The sequence below is a fragment of the Colias philodice genome, chromosome 10 (assembly GCF_061535455.1).
Source record: "Colias philodice isolate Cphi_HAF_F1 chromosome 10, ilColPhil1 Martin Lab GWU primary, whole genome shotgun sequence".
NCBI classification, from domain to species: domain Eukaryota; kingdom Metazoa; phylum Arthropoda; class Insecta; order Lepidoptera; family Pieridae; genus Colias; species Colias philodice.
This window is the reverse complement of record NC_143095.1, coordinates 3752300-3775343: the sequence shown is the minus strand read 5'-3', so window position 1 is coordinate 3775343 and position 23044 is coordinate 3752300. Positions and strand designations below refer to the sequence as shown.

Genomic DNA, 23044 nt, shown 5'->3' with positions numbered 1-23044 from the left:
TAGTTCTCTCTATCATAATAAGTTAAGCGAAAAAAAAGTCTAGGGAAAAATCAGATACTTAATGGAAAACCTTAATATTATAATATGCATCTTATTCAAAACCTTAGCTCAAACGATACATTTATTATTGATATACGTACCGTAATTATTTTTATTTCAAAAGGATTGCTATCAAGTGAACGACCCAAATCTCATATCCTCCGTCACGCAGTCACGTCAAACCGTAATCTTATTCAGATTCTCAATTTAAAGGTTATCCGCGTCTATAAATATTTGCTCATATTGTTGAGCAAAAATACCTTCACCCTACTAAAAAATGCATTAAGCATTTAATATTTTAGTTTATACGCGTAAATATTAACGTGACATGCGAGATGCATCCGCTTTTGTATCTGGTTTAAAAACAATGCTTGCCCGCATCGGGCCAGTTATCTGCGCAAATTATCGCATTGTAGCTATAACATTTCTGGAAACAAAAGAGATGTCAAGCCGATATCTGCGAGCCATCTGCAAATTGATCAAAACCTCTGAGAAGTGGATTAATTGTAACCTCTATTGTATATTTTTAACCTATGCTGTAATCTACGTAAAATTCGGTTTGGTGTTTTTAAATTTTGTTGTTTCTATTTGTTTTTCTTATTTTACATAGCTACTTTCGTTTTATGACTTTGACCTTGCTTGAAATCATGTATGTCTTACCGTTAAATTAATTAAATGTATAACGAACCTAGTTTTTAAAATTTAAATGTATCCAAATAAGAGTGTATTATGGTGAAGCACAGTGCTATCACACAATAGAATAATTTCTCAAGCAGCATGAGAACACAGTACACACCAATGGGGTCACGCAAAGACGTAACAAATAATAAGCCACTTCCGACGATATATTTAATAACGAATAATCAAAGAGAAGTAAAAATTCTCAAATAGATGGCTAAGAAGTACCATTCAATTTAATACCAAAATTCATTTGGTTGCTGGAACAGGAATGCTCTTATTGTTAAATATTGGATTTTTCGCCACCCCCTAATGACGTCATCATTTCTATAATATAGCTGTCTTGACGCTTTCTAATTTGTAGAATTTATATGAACAAGGACTTTTCTTTTACACGGAAAATATAATATTTATTTTAATATCTCTATTTAAAATATCTATTTTCACTAATTAGGTACCTAGTAAGGTACCCACTTATTAATTTTTAAGCTACTGCTCAACACTGCCTTCGAAATTTAATATAGTTAAAAAAGTAATTCACGTATCTAAAAAGAAACGCGCGTACCTATTTACTAGGTTAATTTTTCAAAATTTATATAATTATTTTAAATGCAAGTGTGTGGATGTGAAAGATATAACTGTGTTAGTACTTTTTTAACATTAAACAAAAATTAACTTCCTATAGAAACTAGTACAGCGTATGTTGAATGGCGCTCTATGCGTCTGCTTTTGCTTTATCGTGGGATCTGACACTTCTCATCTTCAAAAGAAATGATGTTAAAAGCCTTTTGTCTTCAATTTATCATTCACCAATAAAATAAATTAACAAAACTAGTTTAAATCATGAAGTATAGGGAAAGAACTAGGAAACTCTATCAAGGGTTTTTCAAATAACATCCGGGAGAATGTGAAGTATAGAAAGTGTAATATTATTCGTAAAGTAGATCTATAATACAAACTTGGTATTTAATAAACTAGTTTTGCTTGTAGAAGTAATTTATAAAAATCACACATAGTTGTGTAATAATGTCAGAAACTAATGTTGTAACGTCCTGGTACAAAACTCGACGCATTAACAATTTCCTCTTTTAAAACGTTTTAAATTACATACTTAAAAATTAATATAATTATAGCAAATCTATATCCATATAAAACACACATTATGTAGAAGGTATTATACATTATTTCAAAATAAAACTGCAGAATTAACAAAAAATCAGAATGAATGAATAATCAAATAACTCATTACTAAATCAAGATATTACTACTCTTAACCTTATAACGTAATACGAAAAGTAAAAAGACGAACAATGTATTAATGCAATTTAACATGCAGCTTAATCGAAGCCTCCAGTCGGTTAAATAGAATCATATATTATTCTGCCAGATTGACTTGCACAATCCAAAACCGGTTAACCTCTCTACGTGATATCATCAAACGATATGTTAACCGAGTCTCACATTAGATATAATACGAAATTGTTCTTGCAGACTTGCAAACATTATGATATTTATTATTTATTTTATCCCAGCTTCTCTGATACTTGCGTTTGACCTTTATTTCACATCGCTGCACGTTTACCTCTGAAAATGGCTGTAAAAAAGTCTAATATAAATCTAATTTTAAAAGCTCATATGTAATATTTCTATCGATAAGCAATAATTTCTGAAATAACGAAGAGATACGTAATTTATCTAAAGTACTTTTGTAGAGCGAGTACGCACTCTCTCATCGCTAATCTTATTTTAAGGAATAACTCCTACTAGATAATAACGTAGATTCAAACAAAAAAGAAATACACGTACAAATGACAACAAACTAGGATAAATAAGAAATAAAGTGGGATAAGAGATCTTGTATATATTTTACTTAAAGAAAGACACTTCTGTTCACGAATCCTCAGTCTTATAGCAAATGTTGTACAAAAAGGAAAGTTCTCTCGACGACGGTTGCGTAACTTATTCAATATCAGAATATTTTGTATCAATGAACTTTACAGCGTTTTGTCACGATAGAGCTAGCGCAATATTTCATTTGCCTACCGCCCTCGTCCCCATTGTAGCAACCCACTAAATGAATTCACCGTCTCTAAACGTCTATTACGACCGTACGTGACCACGAAACAAAATTATTCCCTACCAAAACGAAAACACTCCAAAATTAACGTAGCAGGGAACCGATTAATCGTCTGTTACATTAGATTAAATGGATTCATTCCACTTCTTACCTTATCCTTAATAAATTTCGACGAGCTCTTGAAGGCTCTTACTTACATTATTGCGTGTATCAAGACACAATACAAGGAATTATTAATTTGGATCCGCTTGTTCGGATACCGTTATCATTTTGAAGCTTTGAGATCAACATTATTGTTATAATATTGTGATGGATGGTTACTTTTAATAAGTTTAAAAGATATTTCCATGAAAATCGATAAATATCTCCAAAATCCAATGTATGAAAGACGTATCAATTAATAAAATTTATTAATTTAAGTACTGAATACACAGCAGAGCATTAAATTTTATTAATAATTACCAATCGTCAATCACAAGTGGAATACAAACTGTGTACACTAGGTCTGATCATAAACAATCAGCTCGAAATGAAAACGAATTAACCGCATTAATTACAACGTTCAAAATACATGAGCATTCGATATTTGTACGTAGTTTTTGCAGGTGTATATTATGTTGAATTAAATACATTATCAACCACAATTCAAATAATATATTATGTATATAAAATAATAATAACTATAGATTTGTACTGATAGGTAAATACAACGAATCTTATTTACGCATATCATGGGAAGTTATAAGAAATTGAATATTTTAATGAGCCTAAATATATAATTGGTCTATAAATTTAATCATACCTGTTTATTCATACACATTAATATACATTTTAACAATTTTAAAGCTATCAATTATGATAATTTATTATATTATCTATGTATATGTAATTTATGCTCTTTGAAGTACGTTAAAATTACAGTAGGTGGAAGTAGTTCTTTCCACATAAATAATACTTTCTCTGACCATAATTTCTCGTAATGCAGTACAGTACAAAGTCTTAATGACTATTTCTTTGCCTTTAAGTAGAGCAGTATGAGGTTTTCTCTTAGAACTAACTCAAGGTGTGTTTACCTTCCAGATTTACGATGTTGATAAGGTGTCGGACGGCACTGTGTGTCGTCGCGCTCCTGACACTCTACGCGACACAAGCAAACTCAGAGGTAAGCTTTAGTCTTAAGTTCAAGATAAGGCTATCGAATGTTACTTTTTATATGAGATTAACGGCCACGCTAGACAAGGCTTGGCTATTTTAGGAGAATTTTATTATCCGTTAACTTCTTAAAAGACTGCTGAGAAAACTTAATCTAGGAAAGTTAATTCTCTTAGCAACAAAGCTTTGTAATACAATTTAATTGCGGCCATATAATATAAGGTAGGTATATAGTTTTCATCATTTAACATTGAATCGAAAATAAGCTAATTTTACACATCCCGAGCTTAATCCTTGAAATTGGAAACAATTATAATACTTAATCATTGTTGTTAAATGATTAGTTAGTTGATTACGGTAATTAAATATAAAATATTAATATGTATTTCATTCGCATGAATTTAATAATTAATTTTCTATTTGTATAGGTAACATCGATAAGGTACAAGTTTATTAACTATGACATGGATTTACGCAATTAAAATTTGTTTTCCATACGCAATAGGTGTAGGTAGGCACATTGTATTTAACCAATGTAATCAAAAGACGATCATGAATGAAGAATATATTATTACCTACAGCTTCACGTCACGCTTCTCCATTTCTTTGTTCAATACAATTCGATCAAAATAACTTCTTTTGTTAACAAACAATGTTATCAGTGATGTTATTTACAAGTACACCTTCAAAGCAATATAGGTTTAAATTTTGCAATTACAAACATGAAATGTGTTCGGGAAAAAATCCTCTACAGGAAATTCTGTGTAGTAAGATTAATTAATGAATATACCAATAACTTTGTTAACGCATTTCACGAGTTAAAATACGTGAATGCTGCTTTTACACGGATTTCATGAAAAGTACAACGTAAAAGACCAGAGTCGGTAATGAACCGTCAGTCTCACGTTTTCCCAAAAATATGTGGAATTAATAACTTACAGCATGTTACATTTGATAAAATTAAACAGTTTTAACATGCAAAGCTTTTGAGATTGAAAATTTTCATAAGCTTGTCCATTTTTTTGCGTGTAGCTAAACTCATCGTCAATAAAGTACATAAAATCGTGAATCAATTGACATTAAACATATTTTTAAATTGATCACTAGATAAAATTTATAGAAGTGCACTAGAAAAGAAACGCATATTACCAAAAACACATAAAAGAATAGATTATTATTAAACTTGTTTCCCTTTTTGCATTAGTGAAAGCAATAACATACATCAATATTTACAATCGCAAAACATTTCAAACTATTTACTCAATTGAGTTTTACCTATCTACCAAAAACAATAAATAAACAATATTCTAATTCTACATTGCGATTAGCTTTCGCTCATCTACTCTGATGAATGATGAAATGAAAAGTAATTAAAACGATTCCATAAAACCTAATTGTAAAATATATTTATGATGAACATACATTAAAAAAGCATAATTTTGTATTACATTTTCATTGTGATCGATCGAAGTACTAATATCACGATATGTTTACATATTGTCTCTTATCTCAAACCCAACAGTAATTTATCTTATATCATAAAGTCCGATTTGAATGTGTCCAAGTCCAACAGTCACGGACGCCGATTGTCCTCGATCTCACTTTCGCTTATTTAGCAAACCGTTACATTCCATCTTACTTCACCCACCAATTGTCGAATGGAAAACTGTAAAAGGGACTTCTGGGCAGATTTATTGCTTTGTTACGGATCGAAACGACCCACAACGATCGTATCATCAACGTATTTATCATTGTAAATGTGTCAACGTTACCCCGTTTCGCAGATATCTACCCCCGAAACTGAAGTATATATTTTCGATAGAGCATAATATACCCACTTTAGTATTATTTACGAGTTTCACGTGCGCTATCTGTTGTAAAAGTTAGAATAATTAATATTTTCTTCGTTTAAACATGATTCTCAGGTCAAACAGTAGCTTTATATATTAACAATTCTAATTATTGTGTTATTTTTGTTTTTACAGGGTAACCTCTTCACGTGTCCAAATGGTAAGTTGCATTTTATATACATATCTAGTATTAGATATTTATCAACACAACTTTAGTAGATAGTTTTTACACACATTTTATCCAGCTACAATAACACTTTTGAAATTAGAGTTCCATAAATTGTGCCCAAATTAACTACTATATAAATGTGGATAAAGAGCAATTAAATTAATTACAAAGCCTGCAACCTGAAACTTTTAAATTACACAAACATACATATTCGCACCTAACACAAACATTATAGCAAAATGCATTAGCAGAAACGAGTTTTTACTCACGAAAGATATAAACAAGCATTTGTTCTTCTAGTTGACAATATAGCGAGATACGACTAGCTCATTCACAGCTTAACACAGCTTACGAGCTAATGTGCTTAATAAATTAATTAGAGTTACACAAGTTCCAACACACTAAAAGCTCTCTCAAACAAAGGTACCTGTATTCATATGATGTGATAACACAGTGTCCTCTAATGTACTTTTATAAATACACGACATAAAACATAGGTAGGTAATTATATCGTTCGTAATTAAAATGAAATTGAAATAATTTTACAAATGCAATAAGCTTATAATATTATCGCAATGGTTAAACTTGTTCTAAATTGCGTGTTAATATTTAATATAATAGATAATTGTGTTGTCATGTGTTATTCAAATACATAAATGTAAATCATATGTCGTACGTTGGTGTTCTCATATTGACAGCCAATGAGTAAGCAAATTAAATGGTTCACCGGTCTTCGTAATCTTCATTAACCACATAATTAATCTGCGGAGATTGCCTCTCAGCACACGCTACAGTGCTTTCCTAGCCACCTAGATAGATTGGCGTACGCTTCAGGTGTCCTCATACTCCTGAGATGAATAGACAGGTAATGGGTTACCTGCCTACGTTACGGTGCGCGTTGGGTGCAGTGCACACATATACAGATCTAAGATCAAAGCCCAAATAACAAGGCACTGGATTTCAACTATTATCGAAAATTGCTGCTTGTTTGAGTTTAAGTTAATCCTGAACGTAAATTAGTAAGGTTACTGAAAAGCAGTTTTTATTATTTAAAACAAAAAAGTCGCCGTACAAAAGTAATTTATACACATCGTCACCATCAAAATGTCATCTATATGCTACCCACAAAAGTACTTTTGATAATATCAATGGGTAGCCTGCAGAAACGGGTATAATATTAACCTAGGGATGATTAGTTCATCGATCTAGGCGTGGTAATGTTCTATTAATATGCTGTAACTGAAACAACGACCCTCCGTATGAATGTACTGCCAAAATATGATACCTCCTGTATTTCTAGGTAAAGTTTATATAAACTGAGGACAAATTACACCTCGTCATCGATTAACACAGGGGGTTGCTATACCTCCCTAATAACGAGCGGCTTAATCTATACCAATGTTCTCGCATGCAATTAATTCACATATGATGCAATGTGGGTAAATTACTTCCAATTAGAATAGGATGGACTAATTCAATCATTCATATATATACCAGACAATAACCCTAGAATTGCATACTGTATGCATTAATAGAGGAAGTGCGTATCAGTGCATTATTAACTGAGATACAGCAGTTAGGCTCTTATAAGAGGCTCAGATTTCAATTAGTTAATCAAATACATTATATAGGTATATTCGTCATTGTGGGGAAGTAAATATTCTAAATATGATCTCAATATTCTCAATAGGTCATTTTTGTATTGCTGTATACGAAGTATCATAAATGACTAAATCCAAAAAAGGCAATTTATTAGAAAAGTGCATAATCAAGCTATTTAAATCTTGAGTTAGAGATTTTGTTTGAGTATTATTGAAACGAATTTATTTCTCTTTTCCCGGTAACGTTGGTTTCCTTGATATTTAAGCATCCCCAAGGAAAGGTTCAACGAGTCTGTATATATTTTTGCGGGCAGAAAGGCTTGTTACAACATAATAACGCAATTAAAATCCCTTATCACGAATCCGCTGCGCCCAACTGTCGGTTTACGTGAAAATATTAGCAATGATTCTGTATTTTTATTAGTATTCTCCTCAGCAATTATTAACGTTTGAATTATAAAAAATTAATTGACTTCTAAAGGAAATGCTTGTCTTCGTTTCCAAATATAATAATTAAGATATTAGTATCCAATTATGTTGCCAATATTGACTTTCATATTCCAATATCGATTTATGTATTATTTATGTTTTCTACTTTACAATGAAAAACATGTTGTTTAACACGTGGATTATTCTTATCCTGATAAGGGTGGGTATCAGTAACAATTAAACATTGAAAGAAATCAGTTGCTAACGTCCTTCTTTATTAAAAGCAATACCACGGTCCTGACCACCAACGTTTTTCTACAATGTTCGTTTCGTATAAGATAATCTTACATTCTAGATTATTGTACTAAGATAAATATTAATAAAACGGATAAATAGCGCTAACATAACCGCTATTGTTGGTCAAGAGGCTAGGAATTCTAACGCTTTCACCGAAGAAGTTATGAGGGCATACTGCCACAGAGAACAGCAATATACCCTCAATAACGCTTATAAACATTTTATATATAGCTGCAAATACCTGATAACTAAATACGCAAGCGCTTTTTATTAAAAGACTGTAGTAAATGCACTCAATTAAGTGAGAATTGTACATACTACTCATTTAGAGTACCTATAATAGCTCAATTGAGAACTCGTTTTGAAAGGTTATATTAATAACCTTCTTAAATTGGTGCTCAATTCATCTCTTAACTAAGAACTACCGGCTCTTTTACCAAAAGAATAGACAGGAGCTAACTATAAAAGAAACCCAAATACTTACTCAGCCATTATAAAGAAAGATCAAACAGAAAAATAGCTCTGCTCTATGTCCAATTAGGGAACTTTATCCTTACTGCAATTGTAGAGAAATTGCTGGCAAAAAATTTAATAACTTTTATAGACTAATGTTAGCTATTAAAACTTTGTTAATCATAAAGTCTGCGCTTATGGGGATTAACTTATTAAGTAGGTTCACTTATAACTTAGCACGAGTGTAATATTCGGAGCATCACGATCTGGGTCAGTAGCTTTGTAAAACATCGTCACAAGGTTACAATGGCAGTATAAATTCAACCATTTCATTTATTTACTGTGACAAGATATAAACTACCATAACAACTTACTGCGACTGTATTAAGTTCTTTGTTTGATAATAGCGATTTAGTTAGATAATATCTACGCAATACCTTCGATTATTAAATTACCTTTGTATATTGTTATTTATTTTGCAATTTCTTGTTTACAATATTTATAAGCATAACTAATTAAACGAGGGAAGTTTCACGTGTTTCATCAAAAAAATTCACATCGGATTTTAACAATGTTTTATGATAATAAAAACGATAAATAATAAATTCAGCAAGTAATTAAAATGCTTGTTATACATTCGTGTGAACTAAAAGTTTATCGTTGAAAACGCCAATGATTTATGAGCTTTGCAAAGTTACGAAATACTTATATATTAATCAAAGTACAGTTCTTATATCATAGTTCAAAATAATTTGAACTTTTTTATACCCGACGCATTGCATTAGCCTATTATGTTCGATAGACTGACATCGAGAACTAGCCTTGAAGTTTATTCACATAGAGTGAAAGGCTAACGTATCATAGGCTGAGGCTAATATCATAAGAACTTATTTACATATTTATGACTCATTTTAACAATCGGTCCTGTTAATCAAATTATTAAACACTTTCGATATTTATTCACTCATTGTTTTAAATTGTTATTTAATTATAGTTCTAGGGGTTTTTTCAGTTAGTAACAAATACTTCCATGTTTCATACCTACAAAAACTGTTCTTGCACTTAAACAACGTGATTTTACACAAATGCAATGCACTCGGCTATGTAGAGCATTTTGCTAATTTGATCTTAGCGCTCTTTGTGGCAACTAGGCCTCAAAGAGACTGTTATAGGACATTTCCCGTGCTATAGCGTATCGATGATACTTGAAACCCAATCGTGCATATGCAATATTTATGTCACCCATGACCAACATGGGAACGGAATGCATGAATGCAACTCATCGCATCATATAAGTTACCAGTTACCACTAACCTTATTTAGGGAATTATTAACCTGATTTTATTTAGAGCGAAGAAATGTATCTAATACCTGAACAGTATACAGTTAAATAGGTTCCAAATATGAAATACCCAAGTTTTTTTTTATAAGATTTTACTTTTTACGTATTAAACTAATACTAGGTACTTAGGTAGTAAAGAGATGAGTCTCTAGAGATAGGTTACATGGTTAACATGATATTGACTGAGCGGTTATTTGTGGATTTGTACAGATAATAAAAGTATTTAGCCGCATTCGTACGTACTTTTATTTCGTGCTAACATAACAGAAGTGGGTCAAACATTGCATCGTGTTGCGCGTTGCAGTGAAGCGTGAATCCATCGCAGTCTTCACATTCATCGGCCAGCTCACACGCTCTATTTGTCATTATTTGTTTTTTATCGTCAGCACGGAAGTACTTTGTAAGTTCGTAACGTACTCAAACATCTCCTAGTCTACCATCTGGTATTCTCTGATGCAGTATGAACTAGTTGATACGGATCAACGTGTGTTGACCGGATAGTATATCTTAGTATCGATTGAAAAATTTCAATACCAATTCAAAAAGGCGGACTATAAAGTAGGAAAGTGTAGGTATACTATGATGAAGGGTTTATTTTATTGAGATAAAAGAACACAAACATACAACTTATTTTTAATAAACTTTGAACAATATATTCGTAATGTGGATGCGTTTACACTACACTCAAACTCCTTACGTAAATAAACCAGATGGTATTATTATTCAAGGCTCTAATTGTTGTAAATTTCACAATAAGAGAGTTTCGAGCCCTTAGAGAAAGTCTTCTGAAGTATATACACGGTTTACTCAGCAAACATGTAAAATACATAACACGTACATTTCCTTTCACCTAATAGTCATCGCACGTTTAACTTTTCCGACTACTGTTCTAAAGTTTTATGCAAATATTTTCGTGATAGAAAATTTTAAATTACACATCAGTTAAGTCAGAAACATTAATAATATTAAATCTTTTCTATCTTTTCAGGCTGGGACTTAAAAGGTCTACACTGTTACAAATTCTTCAACATAAGGCATTCCTGGGAAAAAGCAGCTGAATTATGTCGAAGGTAAATTAACTTTTATGAAATGCCTTTAAAGTTAATGAACTACATTTTAAACCATTGTTCTTATTATCATCTCTTCATATTATTAAATTGTATTAATGGCTCATAATTTTTAATCCCCAGATATGGCAGTGAACTTATGGTCATTGACACTTACAACGAAAATAACATGACCGCCAGTTTGGTCCCATCTAGTCCAAGCAATAACCATTACTGGCTCGGTCTAGCTACCGTCGATGACCTTAGGACAAACACGCTCGAATCAGCAGCTGGTGGTTTAGTGTCACAGTACGCTGGGTTCTGGGATTTGAGGCAACCTAATCCTAAAGACGGAGAATGCGTGGACGTTCATGTTACTTCCGAAAGACAATCATGGGAGCTGACGACTTGCGAAACACTTCTGCCTTTTATGTGTAGGGCAAACGCATGTCCTGAAGGTAACTATAATTATAATATTATCATAGTTGTTAAATCGTTGTTAATCCATTTCATTATACTTTCAGGCTATACATTACTATTCTCTCAATATTTTCATAAATTTTCAGGAACGTTCCACTGTTCAAATGGAAAGTGCATTAACGCTGCCTTCAAATGTGATAAGCAAGATGATTGTGGAGATGCTTCTGATGAAATGGATTGTGCCTCGGAATGTCACTTCTATATGGCAAGCAGTGGAGACGTTGTCGAAAGTCCTAACTACCCTCACAAATATCCGCCTTTTAGTGAATGCAAATGGACACTCGAGGGACCTCAAGGACAAAACATCGTTTTACAGTTCCAAGATTTTGAAACTGAAAAGTCTTTCGATACTGTTCAAATCTTAGTAGGTGGCCGCACCGAAGACAAATCTGTTAACCTAGCGACTCTTTCAGGAAAACAAGATTTATCGACTAAAATTTACGTGTCAGCTTCGAACTTCATGATAATTAAATTTAGTTCTGATGGTTCAGTGGAAAGAAAAGGCTTTAGAGCTTCATGGAAAACTGAATCATCAAATTGCGGTGGAATTTTGAGAGCGACACCTCAAGGTCAAGTTTTAACTTCACCTGGATATCCAAATAATTACCCCGGCGGATTAGAGTGCATGTACATAATTGAAGCCCAACCCGGACGGATTGTTTCTTTAGAAATTGAAGATTTAGACTTAGAAATGAATAGAGACTACATCGTTATTAAAGACGGTAATTTACCGTCCAGCCCTGTACTTGCACGGTTAACTGGTCCGGGTGAAGATAACCAAAAGGTTGTCATATCAACAACAAACCATCTATACATGTATTTCCGCACAAGCCTTGGAGACTCCAAGAAAGGATTTAATATGAGATATTCACAAGGTTGTAGGGCTACCATAATTGCCGCAAATGGTACATTTACTTCGCCCGCCTTTGGTCTGAGCAATTACCCCAATAATCAAGAATGTTTATACAGGGTCAAAAATCCGAATGGCGGCCCCCTTTCATTAAAGTTTAATGATTTTAACATCCATCCATCTGATGTTGTTCAAGTATTTGACGGTTCAAGTACAAACGGCCTTAGGTTGCATTCTGACAACGGATTTACGGTCAAACCACGGATAACTTTAACTGCCTCAAGTGGAGAAATGTTAATACGATTTATGTCTGACGCCTTACACAATAGCATTGGATGGAAAGCAACATTTTCAGCAGGTAAATATATAGTTCTATAAACATTTACGTATTGATTAAAATACTTCAATCTTTTAATTTAATTGTTCCTAAAAAATATACTTAGTATTTATTTTGGACCTCCGATGATGATTCCGATAATTCAACAAATATTTTTTCCAGATTGTCCACCACTTAAATCTGGTATCGGAGCTCTTGCATCCAACAGAGACACAGCTTTTGGAACTACAATAACCTTCTCATGCCCAATTGGACAGGAATTCGCTACAGGAAAATCACGAATTACCACTAAATGTTTAGATGGAGGAAATTGGTCTGTCACATACATACCAAGCTGTCAAGGTAAAATAATCTAAACAAATCTTTACAAAAACTAATAAATTATAGAAATATTTTCAGTGTAATAATATAATATTTGCAATTTTCAGAGGTGTACTGCGGTCCTGTACCTCAGATAGACAATGGCTTTTCAATTGGTTCAACAAACGTTACATATAAAGGAGTTGCAACATATCAATGTTATGCAGGATTTGCATTCCCTACTGGACAACCCATTGAACGAATTTCTTGCTTATCGGATGGTCGATGGGAAAGGACCCCAACTTGTTTAGGTAATTTTATACGTTGAATGTCCCATTGAATTATTATATGCATTAAATTTAATTTGATAAATATTATTACATACATACATGTTTTTCTCTTTTCAGCATCTCAATGCTCCGCTCTCCCAGATGTACCTCATGCAAATGTAACCATTTTGAATGGCGGTGGTCGAAGCTATGGAACTATCGTTCGATATGAATGTGAACCTGGCTATGTTCGCTCTGGTCAACCAGTACTTCTTTGTATGAGTAACGGAACGTGGTCTGGTGACGTACCTACCTGTTCAAAAGCTTTATGCCCCAAATTTCCAGAAATTCCAAACGGTTTCTTTGTAGATCAAAGTAGAGTTTATATGTTTGGTGATGAAGCTCGTGTACAATGTTATAAAGGTAAACAATTACGATAAATAATTATCACATAATACAATAAAAAATATATCGTATTAAGTTAAAATTCTATTTAATAATTTCAGGATATAAACTCAACGGACCGAGCATTTTGCGATGTGGAGCTAATCAACAATTCGATGCAGTACCAACTTGTGAGGACATTAATGAATGTCTCAGCAGCCAGTGTGATTCCGTTTCAACTGAATGTAAAAATACCCTCGGTGGTTTCTACTGTCCATGCAAAGCAGGATTCACTCCAAGCTTAGATTGTAGACCAGTTGGTGATCTAGGTCTCATTAATGGCGCAATACCCGACGAGTCCATTACCACTTCTACTCCGGAACCAGGATATTATAAAGGAGTTAGTATATTATTTATTTAGTTTGAAAATATCATATTTTATTTCCACCTATTTGAATTTTGCTAATAAGGTAACAATTCTAATGTATTTCTTTTTGCTTTAAAGATGATTCGACTTAACAATGGAGGTGGATGGTGTGGTAACAATCTCGAAGCTGGTGCAAATTGGGTTCTTATTGATTTACGTGCACCTACTATTGTCAGAGGATTCCGTACAATGAGCGTTATGAGAGCTGATGCTAACATTGCATTTACATCTGCCATAAGAATTCAGTATAGTAATAGTTTAACTGACGTCTTCAAAGATTATACAAATCCCGATGGTACAGCAGTTGAATTCAGAATCTTAGAACCGACCTTATCAGTATTAAATTTACCAGTCCCGATTGAAGCACAATACGTCAAATTCAAAATTCAGGATTATGTTGGTGCTCCTTGTCTCAAACTAGAAGTTATGGGTTGTGCCAGACTTGACTGCTTAGATATTAACGAATGTAATGAAAATAATGGTGGATGTGACCAAAAATGTTTGAATACGTGAGTATATTTGAAATATAAAAAAATATTAATTTAGTATAAATATTTAACTTTAAACAATAAATTGATGTCGTCTGTCAGTTCTATGCAAAATATGTTCAATTTGTATATTTTTTTCAGTCCCGGAAATTATTCATGCGCTTGCAACATCGGTTATGAACTTTATTCTTCGAACGGAACGGCTGGATTTGCGATCGAAAAATCAGAAACCGGCGAAAGAGATGGTGACACGTACCAAAGAAACAAAACATGTGTGCCCGTCATGTGTCCACCGCTGGCTCCACCTGAAAACGGTTTATTATTAGCAACGAAAAGCTCATATCATTTCGGTGATATAGTTGAATTCCAATGCGACTTTGGATACGTTATGTCTGGATTTTCTTCACTTCTTTGTACCTCTAGCGGTACATGGAATGGAACAGCACCCGAGTGTCAATGTATGTATTAACTCACTGTGTTCTTACAGCATTCTTAAATAATTTCTGTAAGTAATATATTTTTATGTTATAATCTTTTTATCTTTTAGATGCTCGTTGCGTTACATTGTCAGATGATAAGAATGATGGTCTAAAAATTATCAGAAACGATCCAGAAAGTGTATTGGTCCCATACAGGGATAATGTCACTATAACGTGCGCATCTCCGGGCCGTCAATTAAGAAATACAGTATCGTCTTCCTTTAGGCAATGTGTATATGATCCCAAACCGGTAATTATTTATTTTAAATTCTCATTTGAAACTGAAATAGTTATTTATAGAGATAATATATTGAAAATTATATCATTGCTTTCAGGGCTTACCCGATTATTGGTTATCAGGAGCGCAACCTCAATGTCCACGTAAAGACTGCGGTGTCCCAATGCCTACACCAGGTGCTGAATATGGTCAATACCTAGACACAAGATACCAAAGTTCATTTTTCTTTGGTTGTCAAAATACCTTCAAGCTCGCTGGTCAAACCAGTAAACATGATAACGTGGTAAGATGTCAAGCTAATGGAGTCTGGGACTTCGGAGACTTGAGATGCGAAGGACCTGTTTGCGAAGATCCGGGTAGGCCTGCAGATGGATACCAAATCGCAAAAAGCTATGAACAAAGCTCAGAAGTCCTCTTTGGTTGTTCAAGACCTGGCTACATTTTAATTAATCCAAGACCTATAACTTGTATACGAGAACCGGAATGTAAAGTGATTAAACCCCTTGGCTTGGCATCCGGTAGAATTCCTGATTCTGCAATTAATGCCACTTCCGAGAGACCTAACTATGAAGCTAAAAATATACGACTAAATTCAGTCACCGGTTGGTGTGGTAAACAGGAAGCATTCACTTATGTGAGTGTTGATCTCGGAAAAGTATATAGAGTAAAGGCGATATTAGTAAAAGGTGTTGTCACCTCGGACATTGTCGGTCGACCAACTGAAATAAGATTCTTTTACAAACAAGCTGAAAACGAGAATTATGTTGTATACTTCCCTAACTTTAACTTAACAATGAGAGATCCAGGCAACTACGGTGAACTAGCCATGATAACTTTACCGAAATACGTACAAGCTCGTTTTGTTATATTAGGTATAGTTAGCTTTATGGACAACGCTTGCTTGAAATTTGAGTTAATGGGATGCGAAGAACCCTCGGTAGATCCTTTATTAGGATACGACTATGGATATTCTCCCTGCGTTGGTAAGTGGCTTTAACTAATAATAATTTACTTTTTTTATTACAAATAAATGAATCACCGTAGATATTTTGCCATAAATAAATAAATAAAATAAAAATAAATATAATACGTCATTTGAAATTGAAATATTTATAAATTTTTCTTTCAGACAATGAACCACCTGTTTTCCAAAATTGCCCTCAACATCCTATCGTTGTTCAGACGGACGCAAATGGAGGACTCCTACCTGTTAACTTTACTGAACCCACTGCAACCGATAATTCGGGTGCTATTGCTAGATTAGAAGTAACTCCACAACACTTCAAAACGCCTATTCAAGTTTTCCACAATATGGTTGTGAGATACGTAGCTTTTGATTTTGACGGCAACGTTGCTATCTGTGAAGTTAATATAACTGTCCCTGATTATACACCACCTAAACTAAGTTGTCCACAAAGTTATGTAATAGAATTAGTCGACAAACAAGACAGTTATGCCGTGAATTTCAATGAAACCAGACGAAGAATAAATGCAACTGACGCATCAGGAGAAGTTTTCCTAAAGTTCATTCCTGAAAGAGCTGTTATACCTATTCGTGGTTATGAAAATGTTACCGTAATTGCTACGGATAAATATGGAAATAAAGCTCAATGTTACTTCCAAGTAAGAATATTTCTTGATCACAAATGCTTGTTTATTTTCTTAAGACTAGAAGACTTATAAAATTAAAATTACATTTTGAAATAAATTAAAAATGTTATACTTTAAAAATAATACTCACAACGTTAATTTTCTTTGGTATAGGTTTCTGTCCAAGCTACTCCTTGCGTTGATTGGGAGCTAATGCCACCCGCAAATGGTGCTTTGAACTGCCTTCCTGGAGATAGAGGAATACAATGTATTGCCACATGTAGCCCCGGCTTCAGATTTACTGATGGTGAACCAGTGAAAACTTTCGTTTGTGAAACTAAACGGCAATGGACTCCTACTGCTGTTGTTCCCGATTGTGTATCTGAAAGTAAGTTTACAAATTATAAAGTACTTATATAAAAATATGCATAATTTTATTAAATACTAAAATGTATATTATAGCATATTATATATTATTATGCAACTTCAGGTGAACAATGTTTAAATTTATAATTATTTATTTTCCAGACACTCAACAAGCTGCCTATCACGTTGTAGCTAGTGTTCAATATCGTGCACTTGGTGCAGTATCAAATGCTTGCTTACCGCAATACAAAGACCTACTAGCTCAGTACGATAACATTCTTAATGAAAGGTTATCCCAACGATGCTCTGCAGTGAACGTTAACATCAATGTCACTTTCATTAAAGCAATGCCAGCGCTTTTAGATGAAAATGTTGTGAAAATGGACTTTGTTTTGGCCATTATTCCCGCTATAAGGCAAACACAGTTATACGACCTTTGTGGATCAACCTTAAACCTTATATTTGACCTGTCTGTGCCATATGCTAGCGCTCTTATTGAACCCGTATTGAATGTTTCTTCCATCGGCAATCAGTGTCCACCGCTACGAGCTATAAGAAGTTCTATATCACGAGGTTTTACTTGTAGCGTCGGAGAAGTTCTTAATATGGATACAACAGATGTTCCGCGTTGCTGTAAGTATATTATCAAAAGCCTTTACTTGTTTTAATGTAATAAAACAAAAAAAATCATACAAAAATGATATTAATCAACAAAATATTTATATTCTAGTGCACTGTCCTGCTGGTACATTCGCTGGTGAAAAACAAAAGAGCTGTACCATGTGTCCAAGAGGTTATTTCCAAAATCAAGCACGACAAGGCTCATGTCTTAAATGTCCACAAGGAACATTTACACGAGAAGAGGGCTCCAAAGATTTATCGGACTGCGTACCCGTATGTGGTTATGGTACATATTCTCCTACAGGCTTAGTTCCTTGTCTAGAATGTCCTAGAAATAGCTATACGAGCGAGCCACCTTTGGGAGGTTTTAAGGATTGCCAAGCATGTCCAGTTAATACTTACACATACCAACCAGCTGCATCTGGTAGAGACAAGTGTAGAGCTAAATGTGCCCCGGGAACTTACTCACCAACTGGACTGGCGCCATGCTCTCAATGTCCAAGGAATTTCTATCAAAATTTGATTGGACAAACGCTGTGTATGGAATGTCCAACAAATATGAAAACTGTGGGAACGGGCGCCTCTGGCTTAGAAGAATGTATTCCAGTTGAGTGTTCGAATAGTGCCTGTCAACACGGTGGTTTGTGTGTTCCCAAAGGACACGGTGTGCAATGCTATTGTCCAGCTGGTTTCTCCGGACGTCGATGTGAAATCGATATTGATGAATGTGAAAGTCAACCTTGTTATAACGGCGGAACATGCATTGATCTACCACAAGGATATAGATGCTCCTGCCCTACTGGGTATGGTGGTATAAATTGTCAAGAAGAAAGATCTGATTGTAGAAATGATACTTGCCCCGAACGTGCAATGTGTAAAGATGAACCAGGCTACAATAACTATACATGTTTGTGTCGATCTGGATATACTGGAATAGACTGTGATATAACGGTATGTAAATAATAATATAATATGTGTGGTTATTGTAATTCACTTTAATTTATTTTTAAGGCATTTACTAACGTCAAATATTTTTGCAGATTGACCCCTGTACCGCTAACGGTAACTCTTGTAAAAACGGTGCTTCATGTACTGCATTACAACAAGGCAGATACAAGTGCGAATGCTTACCTGGATGGGAAGGACAACTTTGTGAAATAAATACGGACGATTGTATCGAAAAACCTTGTCTTCTTGGAGCTCCTTGTACAGATTTAGTAAATGATTTCAGCTGCACGTGTCCAGCCGGATTCACTGGCAAACGTTGTCACGAAAAGATTGATTTGTGCTCTAATGAACCATGCAAACACGGTATTTGTGTAGATAAACTTTTCGTGCATCAATGTATTTGTGATCCAGGTTGGACAGGACCGTCCTGCGATATAAATATCAATGAGTGTGTAATATCACCTTGTGAAAATGGTGGAAGGTGTATCGATGGCACTGACGACTTCACCTGTATTTGCGAAGCCGGATATACTGGCAAACGTTGTCAACATACCATTGATGATTGTTCTTCGGATCCTTGTCAAAACGGCGCGAGCTGCGTAGACCAGTTAGACGGATTTATATGCAAATGTCGCCCAGGATTTATAGGATTGCAATGCGAAACTGAAATTGATGAATGCTTAACTGAGCCATGCAATCCAGCAGGAACTGAAAAATGTATCGACCTTGACAACAAATACATGTGTCAATGCAAGGAAGGTTTTACTGGAGAAATGTGCGAGACAAATATTGATGATTGCGCATCTGATCCTTGCTTCAATGGAGGATCATGCAAAGATCAAATAGGAGATTACAGATGCGTGTGCCCATCAGGATGGACTGGAAAGCGATGTGAAAAAGACATTGGCAATTGTGAAAACTTGCCTTGTCAGAATAATGCTAAATGTATTGATCTATTCCAAGATTTCTTCTGTGTGTAAGTATACAAATCAAACAAAGAACTAAAATAATACGTATTATTTTAGAAAATAATTTACTATAATGTTATTTTAATTTTTATAGATGTCCAAGCGGAACAGATGGTAAACAATGTGAAACTGCACCAGAACGTTGCATCGGAAGTCCTTGTATGCACGGTGGTAAATGTCAAGACTTCGGCTCAGGATTAAACTGCACTTGCTCAATGGACTACACAGGAATTGGATGTCAATATGAGTTCGACGCTTGTGAAGCTGGCTTATGTCAAAATGGTGCAACATGTATAGATGAGGGCGAAGGCTATTCCTGCATGTGTACCCCAGGTTTTACGGGAAAGAACTGCGATGAAGACATTATTGATTGTAAAGATAATTCGTGCCCACCTTCAGCAACTTGCATCGACTTACCTGGCAGATTCTACTGTCAATGTCCATTCAACATGACTGGAGATGACTGTAGAAAAGGTTCGTAGATAAATTGCTAAAATTACCAACTTATCAAAAAACAAATTTAATGATATTTTTTACTAACCACTTTTGTTATTTTTTCAGCAATTAGTGTAGATTACGATATGTACTTCAGCGATCCATTACGTTCAAGTGCAGCACAAGTTGTACCAATTGACACAGGCTCTGCTGACAGTTTAACGATTGCATTGTGGGTTCAATACACGCAACAGGATGAAGGCGGTGTGTTCTTCACCGCTTACGGAGTCAGGTATGTCCTGTCGATAATTATAATTAAAATTTTTTGATTATCAATATTATAATTATTTAAATTACAACATTGTACATATATTTTTCAGCAACTCTCACATCGCTTTGAACAGACGAACAATAATTCAAATTCACTCAAGCGGGGTCCAAGTATCTATATTCCCCGAATTACAAGATGTTTACTTAAGTTTCGGCGAATTTGCCACGGTCAATGATGGACAATGGCACCATGTTGCTTTAGTTTGGGACGGCAGTAACGGCGGAGAATTAACTTTAATTACTGAAGGATTAATTGCTAGCAAGTTTGAAGGCTACGGTAGTGGACGAACGTTACCACAATAGTAAGTAATTTTATGAATTTGTTAATGATTTTTGCCATGCATATAAAATAAAAATAATGAAAACAAAACGTAATACTAAAACATATTTCTTTTTTATTCTAGTGTTTGGGTGACATTGGGTAAACCTCAATCTGAAAATCCAAAGGCATATACTGAATCTGGATTCCAAGGTCATTTGACTAAAGTACAAGTTTGGAACAGAGCACTTGATGTAACAAATGAAATACAAAAACAAGTCCGAGACTGCCGAACAGAACCCGTCCTTTACAGTGGATTGGTATTGACATGGGCTGGTTATGATGATGTATTTGGTGGAGTTGAAAGAATTGTACCATCTCATTGTGGTCAGAGAGTATGTCCAAATGGTTACGGTGGCGCTAAATGTCAACAATTACAAGTTGACAAAGAACCTCCCAAAGTGGACCGTTGTCCAGGAGACTTATGGGTAATCGCTAAAAATGGATCATCGTTAGTGAAATGGGATACACCTGCATTCAGTGACAATATTGGAGTTGTAAAAGTATTAGAAAAATCGGGACACAAACCGGGTCAGAATCTGGCATGGGGAGCATACGACATTGCTTACGTTGCTTACGATGCCGCTGGAAACGCAGCAACATGCACCTTCAAAGTAACAGTTCTGTGTACGTATATTAAACAATTTACTGCCACGACTTATATATTTTGTTAAAATTTACAAACAAATATAATAAAAATATTAATATTTCAGCTGAATTCTGTCCTCCGTTACCTGATCCTTTGGGCGGATACCAGTCTTGTCGCGACTGGGGTGCAGGAGGCCAGTTCAAGGTGTGCGAGATTGCCTGTCGCGACGGCCTCAGGTTCTCACAGCCAGTACCACCCTTCTACACTTGCGGTGCTGAAGGATTCTGGCGCCCAACTAATGACCCGACGCTGCCTCTCGTGTATCCTGCTTGTTCACGTATGTATTATTCAATGAAAATAAACAATTACATATACATATATTATTTTTTAGTTGTTACATCAACTATTAGGTCTTTAAGTTCGTTAAAAATGAACTTTTAATTACAGCTGCTACACCTGCTCAACGCGTCTTCAAAATATCTATGTTGTTCCCAAGTTCCGTGCTCTGCAATGACGCAGGTCAAGGAGTGCTTCGACAGAAAGTACGCAGTGCCATCAACCAACTTAATAGAGATTGGAACTTCTGTTCGTATGCAATTGATGGTATGTTTATTCCAAAATTTTAACCGAACTTTATGATAAAAACCTCCTCATCGAATGCATGTTATTTTATAAATATAAATTTTCCTATACAATGTATGTAATAAACCAAACTCACATTCACAATAGATTTTACCAGTAGTAAACAAATGCGCCAATCTTCTGAAGTAAGAAGTCAATAGTCATATCCTATGTTACAATTCTTTCATTTCCCTCAGGAACTCGCGAGTGCAAAGAACTCGACATTAACGTAAAGTGCGACCACCGAGCGAATAACCGACAAACAAGACAAGTATCTACCTCACCAACTGTAAAATCTGAAGACACTTATGTTTTGGATGCTATCATACCAGTGGAAGAGTGAGTAGTATTTGTAAAAAAAAATATGCTACACTTGTAGAATGTATAAATTGATTTTTTTGTAGATTTTCAGGTAGCTGTGGTATTTATTCTTATATAACAGTAATAAATACACGGGACAAATAATTTTTAGTGGTGTTGGAGTAGTCAATAGACATAGATTTTATAAAGTATGTAGAACAACGACACCTAAAATCTAATGCCAAACGATAAAACCTACCAAATGTAGATTATGATAGCACTATTATAAATTACAATAATAGTGAAATAACTTCAAGTGCACGTATTTGCACAATGTATATTCTTTATGCAAAAATACGATTAATTTATTGTCTAAGCATGTTTCTTATACACTATTGCATGTTTTTATCTGGCACATAGGACTAGAAGCAACAGGGAAGGACGTCAAGCCGGTGACACATATAGCGTCGAAATCTCATTCCCAGCCGTTATGTAAGTTTCTCACTAAAATTGCACTCGCGCACTTATTAGTTATATTACGTATATATAGATTTTAAACATCTTTGTTTGCT

The 23044-nt window shown here is 34.5% G+C and overlaps 1 protein-coding gene across 3 annotated transcripts in view; it reads left to right on the top strand.

Annotated features, from left to right (window-relative positions):
• uif (sushi, von Willebrand factor type A, EGF and pentraxin domain-containing protein uif) overlaps window positions 1–23044 on the top strand; it is a 58609-nt gene that overhangs the window by 19552 nt on the left and 16013 nt on the right. For 2 of the 3 annotated variants that reach the window (XM_089699767.1, XM_089699766.1), the window contains exons 2-27: window positions 3875–3956; window positions 5932–5956; window positions 11076–11157; window positions 11278–11591; window positions 11700–12821; window positions 12963–13142; window positions 13229–13411; window positions 13508–13792; window positions 13876–14153; window positions 14259–14689; window positions 14810–15126; window positions 15216–15397; window positions 15483–16368; window positions 16515–17008; window positions 17150–17363; window positions 17504–17974; window positions 18072–18913; window positions 19003–19886; window positions 19973–20352; window positions 20440–20605; window positions 20694–20945; window positions 21048–21589; window positions 21676–21888; window positions 21999–22154; window positions 22370–22511; window positions 22893–22964. In XM_089699767.1, coding sequence (XP_089555893.1) covers window positions 3882–3956; window positions 5932–5956; window positions 11076–11157; window positions 11278–11591; window positions 11700–12821; window positions 12963–13142; window positions 13229–13411; window positions 13508–13792; window positions 13876–14153; window positions 14259–14689; window positions 14810–15126; window positions 15216–15397; window positions 15483–16368; window positions 16515–17008; window positions 17150–17363; window positions 17504–17974; window positions 18072–18913; window positions 19003–19886; window positions 19973–20352; window positions 20440–20605; window positions 20694–20945; window positions 21048–21589; window positions 21676–21888; window positions 21999–22154; window positions 22370–22511; window positions 22893–22964 — 9188 coding nt within the window. In that variant the 5' untranslated portion in view covers window positions 3875–3881. The remainder of the gene's footprint in view (window positions 1–3874; window positions 3957–5931; window positions 5957–11075; window positions 11158–11277; window positions 11592–11699; window positions 12822–12962; window positions 13143–13228; window positions 13412–13507; window positions 13793–13875; window positions 14154–14258; window positions 14690–14809; window positions 15127–15215; window positions 15398–15482; window positions 16369–16514; window positions 17009–17149; window positions 17364–17503; window positions 17975–18071; window positions 18914–19002; window positions 19887–19972; window positions 20353–20439; window positions 20606–20693; window positions 20946–21047; window positions 21590–21675; window positions 21889–21998; window positions 22155–22369; window positions 22512–22892; window positions 22965–23044) is intronic. The other variant, XM_089699768.1, reaches the window with a different exon arrangement.